Here is a 9,585-nt window from a genome sequence, read left to right on the forward strand (position 1 = left end):
GGGTTCACGGACACCCAGATTTCTCCACAGGATATGCCCTTTAAAGTAAACGCTCTGAATATGTCCCTTGGTGGCGTGTGTACAACCACGTGTAGCAAAATTCTAACGAAAGCCCTTCCCCAACACCCGGGTAAACCTAGAGAAACAGTGCGATTTCGCATTTACGAATTTACCACGAAGAATCAAAAAAATGGAGGTTTTCACAGAACAGCCAATTCGCATTACGGCATACGCCTGAGGCGGGGTTCGTGTCTACCGTGCCCCTCAGAGCCCAGGAACCACAGCCCGTGCGCCTCCCGCAGTGGGAGTTCGCCGGCCGACTCCCACCCTCACAGCCTCTTGTCCTGGCTTCCCCTCGCCCGAGGCTGCAACACCGCATCCCCCCCATCCCCCGCCGCGCCCTCAGCCTCGGGCCGCACCAACCCGCGGGATAAGGCGACTCCGGTCGCTCTGAGGGGCAGGGCCAGCCAGCCCCCTCCCACCCACGCACACGCTCCCCCTCAGAGCCGCCGGCCCAGAGAAAAACCGCCACATGCAGCTCCCTTCCACACGCACCTAAACAGCTCCTCTGGACCCGAACGCCCACACCCTCCCTCCCTGGGGTCCCAAACTCCACTCAGGACGCCACAGCGGATCCTAACTACAAACGGTCCCCGGAGCCCTGGCCTGGACTCGCTCAGCCCCGCCCCCACGCCCCTGGTGCCAGCCCTGAGAGACCCCGCGGAGCACGCCACGGGAGCCGCAGATCGCGCTGAAGAGCAGCGAGATCGCGCTCTGGACGAGACCTGCGCGGCTGCAACCGCTCCTTCTTCGCGGGTGGAAGCGCGGAATAAGCCCCGTAAAACCACAGAAGTGGGTGCTGGAGTTAGAGGACCCTCAAAGAAGTAGAGACCTGTCAGAGACTCTCCTGTTTTCTTGAAGACAAGTGTTTTTTAAAGCCTATTTATTCCTCTTGTAACAAGTTTTAAAAAATATTTTGGAGTACAGCAATAAAATTGATATTAACTTTTAACAAGAGTAAAAAATACCCAATTCAATAATCAAAATTCAATTCTGAATTCAGCATTTTTCAAAACATCTTAAAAAGCAAGCACAACTCAAATACATATTAGTTGAATGGACATTTTGAGACTGACTCTTTTGCTCAGTTTCAAATAAAGTACATTTTCTGCCCAAAATGCTGTCTTTAGGTAATTTATGCTCTTAGGCTTTGTCTGCCTATCCAAAGTGAAATAAAGAGTGTAAACAAAATCATTAAGCAGTTCAGTCCTCCAAAGTGCTTCAATCCTTTGTATATTTCTCGTAGAAATGTTTTTAACCGTAAATGATCACAATAATTGTCTCAAGTCACCAAAACCTAAGCTGTTTCACGGAATATTTAAGTGAAAAAGAAGGTTTCAGAAGTTTTTCTTCCTTAAGTGCCTCAGATCAGATATGCATAACCAATTTTATTATAGTGTGCTGTCATATTGCTCACTAGTTGGTATTAATATTCAACAAAACTAACATGTTTTGATAATGTAACAATTTAGCAGATTTATTCTTTTGTGTGTGTGTGAAAAATCTTTTACTTAGTTTTTCCAGCTTTATTGAGGCATAATTGACAAATAAAAATTGTTATTTACCACGTACATGATATTTGGACGTATACATACATTGTGAAATGATCACCACGATCAAGTTAATTTGTATAACACATCCATCACCTCATATAAACATTTTTGGGTGTGTGTGGTGAGAACCTTTAAGATCTACTCTCTTAGCAAGTTTCAAGGACACAATACAGTATTATTAACTATAGTCACCATGCTGTACATTAGATCTCCAGAACTTATTCAATCTGCCTAACTGAAACTTCGTACCCTTTGACCAACATATTTCCTCATTCCCACCTCCTCCCTACCCCAGCCACTGGCAACCACCATTCTACTCTCTGCTTCTATGGGCTCAGCTTTTTCAGATTCCACCTACAAGTGAAGTCATATAGTATTTGTCTTTCTGTGCCTGACTTACTTCAATTAGCATAATGTCCCACAGGCTCATCCATCATCCATGTGGTCACAAATGACAAGATTCCTTCTCTGTTAAAGCTGAATAAAAGTCCGTGTGTGTGTGTGTGTGTGTGTTTATCCATTCATCGACGAATGGATAGGTTGAGTATATATCTTGGCTATTGTGAATAATGTTGCAGTGAACATGAGAGCACAGACATCTGTTCCACAAAGTGATTTTATATTCTTTGGATATATATTCAAAAGTGGGATTGCTGGGTCTTATGATAGTTCTATTTTTAAATTTTGAGAAGTCTCTTCACTGTTTCCCTAATGGCGGTACCCATTTGCATTCCCGCCAAGAGTGTACAACTTTTCTTTTTTTCCATATCCTTGTCAACACTTGTTGCCTTTTTTATCATAGTCATTCTAACAGGTGTGATGTATCCTATTGTGGTTTTGATTTGCATTTCGCTATGATTATTGACGTTCAGCATTTCTTTATATATCTGTAGGCGATTTGCACATCTCGTTTTGAGCAATGTCTATTCAGGTCCTTTGCCCATTTTTAATCAGATTGTTTGTTTTCTTGCTTAGTTGAGTTCCTTATTTAGATATTAACCCAAATTTACTCTTATTACATTTGTTTATATTTATTAACTACTTCCTTTTAGGAAAACATAGGAAAGCAAATATAAAGTGTAAATCTATTTTGTCTTACTGGCACTACATTGCTATGACTGTCAAGAAAATTTAGTAGGTAAAAAGTTAGTCTACTTCAATTTAACACTAGATTTTCTTATGAAAATTTGTAGAAATCTAGAAACACCACCTTACTGAGATCTGAAAATCAATTTATTTGCATTTAAATTCACATCTATACATATCCTAATTACCCTCATAAAAATATACCTAAGTTCTACCAACATCACTACCATCTATCTTATTCCATTCCAAAATGTTCTTCTGGAAAAGCAATGAAGATGCTCCATCTACTGGAGAGTTTTAAATAAATTTTATTTCCCTCTCTCCCTATTCCCTCTCACTCCAGTGAATTACAGTGCTCCATTTGAAAAATTATAGAACTTTGACTCAGATAAACATTTATCTTAACAAATCATTTTCTGGGAAAGTACTCCCATAAGATAAAATTTTCCTTATCTATTATTGACACCTTTGCCTCTTGATCCATAATCAAGAATCTGAAGAAATCCATTACTTAAACCTGCTGCTCATTCTAATTGCACGGTATTCCTTTTCTTCCTTTTATTGCTTAATTTATCTAATAGGAAGCTTGTGTTTCCTACCTACAATTCCTCTCCACTCATTTCCTAACTGACCTTTTCAATTTAACTACTATCTCCATCACATTTAACTACTTTCTCAGGTAATCAAGACAACATTTTAATTCCAAATCTTATGGTCTTTTCTCAGTCTTATCCTCCTCCCTTCCTTTTTTTCTAACTCTCTTCCATATTTGGTTCCATTTAAACTCTCTGCAATCCTGACTTCCAAGACACTACTCTCTTCTAGTTCTCCCACCTCTCCTATCTGCCCCTCAGATTTCATCTTCTATTTCTTTCCCCCTCACCATCACCATGGACTCTAACCAAGATTTTTTTCCTTAACTCTACCCTTTTCTTTTTTGGGGGTCATGCATCCATAGTAACTTCAATTATCACACCTGTGCTTATGAGTCCCAAATCTTTACTTCCAGTCCTATCCTATTATCAGGGAGTTATCCAAATATTTATCTTTATATGCTTTCCATCAATTTTGATTTAACCTGATCTAAATCCAAAGTCATCTCCCATAAATAATTATTCACAAAGTCTTGCTGATTTTTTCTTTGATATATTCTTTGTATGCATCCAGTCAACTCTATAAACAATCTGCAGTCAGGCAGATATGGATTTAACTTCTGGATCTGTCATTTGTTAATTCAAAACTTTGGGCAAGTTTCTAATCCAAGCTTTCGTTTCCTCACATATAAAGTGGAAATTGTAATAACTCCAACATCATGGAATAGTTATGAAGATTAAATAAAATAATTTCTATAAAGCCCCTAATATAATGCCCAGCACATAGTGTATAGAAAATAGAAGACATTGGAATGAAACTTCTTCAAATTCCAGCTATCAAACATATGATCCTACTTAAATCTTCATTAATCTATCCTCCTTCTGTTCTGTTACAATAGTGGAACTCTCTCTCCTCTTACCTAAAGCCAATTCCTCCACCTGTATTTGAGTACCATCTCCTCTTACCTCCTCAGAAGCGTTAAAATATCAAATATGCCTTTTCTGTTATGTGTATTCAATCTCTTCCATTTAATTGGATCCCTCTCATCAGCTTTAAACATGGTCAAGTCTATACCAGAAAATGAAAGAGAGAGAGAGAATCTTCCCTAGACATTAAAGGTTTTATGAGTCAACATCATATTTCTCTCACAGCCAACCTGATTTCTAAACAGTTGTCTAAACTCACAGTCTCCCTCCTCTTTTCTTACTCCAATCTGCCTTCCAATGCCATTATGCCATAAAATTTGTTCTAAGATGACAATGACCTCATGACACTGAATCCAATGAACATGTTTCAGTCATTAACTGACCTGACCTCTGCATTATCACTTTTCCTTCTTAAAACACCGCAGTAGCTGCATGATTTTTCTCCCATCTCTCATAATTTTCTCTATCTTCTCTTTCAGCCTCCTCTCCTTCCACTCAGCCATTAAATGTTGTAAATCTCAGATTCAGTCCTAGGCCTTTTTTCATCTGTACTCCATGTGCATGGTTTCTAATGCAACCACTATACAGGTGACTCACAATGTGTATCTCTAGCCTAGACCTCTAGTATCAATCCAAGTCAGTAATTGCAAACAACAGAAATTAATTCTGGCTGATTTAAGCAAAGGTGAAATTTGTTTGAAGAATACTGGGACCAGGCATGGTGGCTCACACCTGTAATCCCAGGACTTTGGGAGGTCAGGGCACAAGGATTGCTTGAGCCCAGGAGTTCAAGACCAGCCTGGGAAACACAGAGAAACCCCATCTCTATAAATAAATAAATAAATAAATAAATAAATAAATAAATAAATTGGTGCACACCTGTAGTCCTAGCTACTTGGGAGGCTGGGGCGGGAAGATCACTTGAGCCCAGGAATTCAAGGCTGTGGCGAGCTATGATCGCACCACTGCACTCCAGCTTAGGCAACAGAATAAGATCCTGCCTCTAAAAAATAATAATAAAGTAAAAAATTTTAAAAATGATACTGTGTAACACAAAACTCCCCAGAATAGCTAGAGAACCAGACTCATGTGCTATACAGCAAGAAGCAAAAACCAAACTCATACCACAGATTTGGTAGTCAAGACACCATCACTACAACCAAGCACTGAGGACTGCAGCTCACATCACTATCATGAGCACTACCACAACTGCCCTACAAACTCTATCTTACTTTAACTGTCACCCATTAACAGATAGGATTCTTTCTAGGGCACACTTGCTGGTGTCACTCATTCCAATTCAAAATCTTGGGTAGATATATTTCATTAAAGAAGCCTATGACACATAAATCTCTTCTTCCTCCCAGACTGTTAGGGTAAAATATTTTCCAAACATAAGAATTGGATTTAAATGCTGGGCAGTCAAAAGGAAAAGCAACTGTTCATGACACCTATCCTCTGAGTTCCAGACCCACGTATCTAATTGCCGACGTGATAAGCTATCTTAGTCCATCCTGCACTATAACAAAACACCACTACCTAGATAATTCATAAATAATAGAAATTTATTTCTCACAGTTTTTGAGGTCAGTAAGTCCAACACTGAGGCACTGGCAGATTCAGTGTCTGGTAAGGGCACACTCTTTGCTTCCAAAATGGTGTCTTGTTGCTGTCCTCCAGAGAGGACAAATGCTATGTCCCAACATGGTGAAGAGGACAAAGTCTTTCCCTCAAGCCCTTTTATAGGCACTAATACTAAGCCCTCATCACGCCTCTTAATACTATTACATTAGGGATTAAGTTTCAACATGAATTGTGGAGAGACACAAACATTCAAACCACAGCACAAGCTCAAACACAGCTCGTGTATTTCCCCCACTAATGCTGACCTCCTTCATCCTTTTCATTAATGAGACCAGAATCTATTTGTGCGTACCAGAAACCTAGACCTTGACAACCTTCCTCTCCTATCATCCCCCACATCAAATCCATCATAAATCCTACCAATTTTTCCTCTTAAATATCTTCCATCCATTTTTCTCTATTTCAGCTGCCGCCATCTAAATCCATTCTCTCACCTGGATTATTGTACTAACTTCCAAACTGGTTTTGCCACATATCTACTCTAGCCCTCTTGCCCATTCTCTCTGCATCCTGTGACAGAACAATTCTTAAATGTAAATATTCTCCCTCTCTTCTTCTCTCTCTCTCTCTCACACACACATCCCTATGTTAAAGCATGTTAATGACTTCCTATCATTCTAAGAATAAGGACAAAATACATTTTATTGGAAAAAATTCAAAATTTATTTTTCAACAGACAGCATCACCAGGTACAACTACAGGTGTTTCCCTATAGATCATGTATTCACAAGCCATTACTAGCTCAACAGTGAGAAAGCCACTTGGGTGTTTTCTGCAATAATACCCACTTCACAGTGTGAACGGGTACTATTATTGTGTTCTCTTAAAATTTCAGAAGGAAAGGCACAACTTGGCAAAACTTAAAAAAAAATTTTTTTTATCCTAAAGTCAGGCGCAATAACTAAGAGACAAAACTTGGAGTGACATTCTGGCCTTCAGTAAAGACCTTCCACAGGAAGAGAAAAGACTTCTCCACCCTAAAGTTATGGTCTTTTTCTCTCTTTCCTTGTTAAACCATTAGAGCATTGTTTCATCATTTGCTCAATATTAACACATGTACAAAAGTGAATTTTTTAAAAAGAAATAAAAATATATTGAATGTCCAGCTGTTCCCACCAATATATCAATCCTTAAGTTTAAGACAGGGCCTGGGAATCCTTCAGTAGCTATAAAGTAAGAAAATAGAGACGATGGCTACAAAAATAAAAAATAAATGAAGTACGGGCCCGGGGCAATGGCTCATTCCTGTAATCCCCACACTTTGGGAGGCCAACACAAGTGGGTTGCTTGAGTTCGAGACCAGCCTGGGCAACATGGCGAAACCTTGTCTCTACCAAAAAAAAAATAATAATAAAATAAAAAATTAGCTGTGTGTGCTGGTATGTGCCTGTAGTCCCAGCTACTCAAGAGGCTGACGCAGGAGGATGGCTTGAACCTGGGAGGCGGAAGTTGCAGTAAACCAAGATTGTGCCACTGCACTCCAGCCTGGGTGACAGAGCAAGACCCTGTCTCAAAAATAAAAATAAAAAATAAATGAAGTAGATAAATTAAAGCTTTCACAGCCAGGACTTGCCTGTTCTAACTTTGCAGCCTCCAAGAAATACTTAGGAAAAAAATCTTCATAATTACATGGCATCAGTCTCACTAACGAAATTTTTTTTAAATTAGTATGTGAACCTGTGATAGAAAACATGCCTTTCCATGAGTTTTATCTCTAGAAAAAAAACTCAGATTTTCAATAGAGTAGGCACTGGCAAACTGAATTATGTCACCTAATATTCCCCACTCAGGTGCCCACCTCTTCTAGCATTCAGGAAGATGAAGGCAACTGGGAAGTGTGGGAAGGGCACTGGCATACTTGGGGCTTCGAATGAACTGTACTTAAATAAGCAGCAACACACACATTGACTCCCTAAGGACTAAAATAAGCCCATATGAGGGTATCCTACTTAAGTTTCTAGGGTTGAAGAAACTTTGTAATTCTACAACCTTAGTATTTTGGAGTTTTTTTAAGGTATACTCAAAACAAAACAAAATAAAAGATAGGTACATGGTTAGCTGGCATATAAAACAGGTCCCTAAATATATGACAGAGCTTGTCCGTTTACCCAAATATAGTTACCTTTTAAGTATACAGTACCCTTTCCCCCAGTTAGGCTAAGCAGTTATGTTTTCCACTTGGTTCAATAAGCTCCAACTGTTCTACCTTGAAATAGGTGACAGACTTTGGAAACAGTCACTCTAGGGGTACAAAGTTTCTATGTGTACTTTGTCACAAGGGGCAAAGCTACTTTCAAGGCCCACTTCTTCCAAAATTAAAAAAAAAAATCTAGTCTGTATTTGTGTTGGTATAAATTTTTTTTTCATGTTTTGTTTTTATTTTTTGCAAAGCAGCATAGCAACAATCGTGATTGTAGGACTGCCTGAGGTTGCAGACTCAACTGTAAACATCATTTACATATCAGTAAGAAAAAGGAAAACAGGAAAAGGAGACGAGTTTCTTAAGAAAATGAAAAAAAAGAAAGAAAGCACAGATTCTAGAGATTTCACCGGCTGCATTCGTCCCTCTACACAGGTTCCCATTTGGCTTAGTTGACCACAGTCTTGTTTTCTTCCAAGAAGTGAGGGAAACTGGTGTTTAGGAACACTGTTAGTAGCTCCTGGTTTTTCCAGATTAGCACTGATACCTGATTGGGAGCTATCCATCTTGGAGACAGTACATCATTCACAATGAAAAGAGGGACACTGGAAGGGTGTCAACACTGGCGCTCTAGACCACAGAGATTTCATTGTTCTTCATGGCAAGGCCACCATTGAGCATGCTGATGTACTGGTTCCACACGACAGGGTCCACATTCATCAAAGGGGCCAGAATTTCCTTGGGAAACATTTCTGAGACTCTTTCCATTCATATCTAACATCCATGGTGAACAAAAACAAGAACATCCATGGTGTTCTTGATAGCCAGCTTCTTTCCATGGCATGTCTAGTTATTGTTTACCTTGCGCATCATATAGTGGACCTTCAAGATGCCTTTGGTGGCAAAAGCTTGCCCATATATGTTGCACACAAAAGGTTTCTCTCCAGTGTGAGCTCATTAATTAATCTGAAGGCACTAGCAGACAAGAAATTCTTCCCATATCATGTGCAGCTGTGTTGCCTGGCCTGTCTGCATGATTGGGCTGCTAAAAAGGTGTCAGCCCAAGAACATGGCCAAGGGTCTGATAAATATGTTAGAAACTTCAACTCTGACATAGGTTGGCTGTGCTTGTATAAATATTAACGGGAGACTGCTCCGACCTTCCATCTCGGTGCAGCTATTGTCAGAGCTCTCAGCTTTGCCCTGGCATTGGGAGACTCTGATGTGATAGCTTCTGCTTGGTTATTGGCTGGGTAGAGTGCCTGGAAGGCCATGGTTTCCACGGCATCTGGACTTTGGCTCTCCACTGCACCATTTTTTCAGTTGCTCTACCACTGCAGGCTAAAATGGGCAGAACCCACATCTAGGGAAGCCATCATGTAGTTAGAGTAAGTCATGCCAAGTGGATTCTAGGGGGAGGTGCAAGGACCTTCAAGGAGCTACTGGGAGCATCTTGGCAGCTGACCTTGTCTACATCAGTGCTTTCTACAACATCATCATGACAGATGGCACTTACATTGCCATTCTCACTGGCCATTATTGGCTCAAGACCAGTAAAATCACCAAGATTCTCCAGCATGTT

The 9,585-nt window shown here is 40.1% G+C and overlaps 1 protein-coding gene across 27 annotated transcripts in view; it reads right to left on the minus strand.

Annotated features, from left to right (window-relative positions):
- C14H14orf39 (chromosome 14 C14orf39 homolog) overlaps positions 1 to 805 on the minus strand; it is a 121,314-nt gene extending 120,509 nt beyond the window's left edge. For 5 of the 27 annotated variants that reach the window (XM_063793514.1, XM_063793511.1, XM_016926171.4 and 2 more), the window contains exon 1: positions 556 to 753. Coding sequence is in view for 5 of the 27 variants with exons in the window: in XM_054666629.2 (XP_054522604.1) it covers positions 174 to 222 (49 nt within the window). In the remaining 22 variants the exon portion in view is untranslated. Of the gene's footprint in view, positions 1 to 173; positions 527 to 555 lie in introns of those variants that run through there. The other 22 variants (XM_063793515.1, XM_063793507.1, XM_063793505.1 and 19 more) reach the window with 17 other exon arrangements.
- Between the last annotated feature and the right edge of the window lie 8,780 nt (positions 806 to 9,585).

The sequence above is a fragment of the Pan troglodytes genome, chromosome 15 (assembly GCF_028858775.2).
Source record: "Pan troglodytes isolate AG18354 chromosome 15, NHGRI_mPanTro3-v2.0_pri, whole genome shotgun sequence".
NCBI classification, from domain to species: Eukaryota; Metazoa; Chordata; class Mammalia; order Primates; family Hominidae; genus Pan; species Pan troglodytes.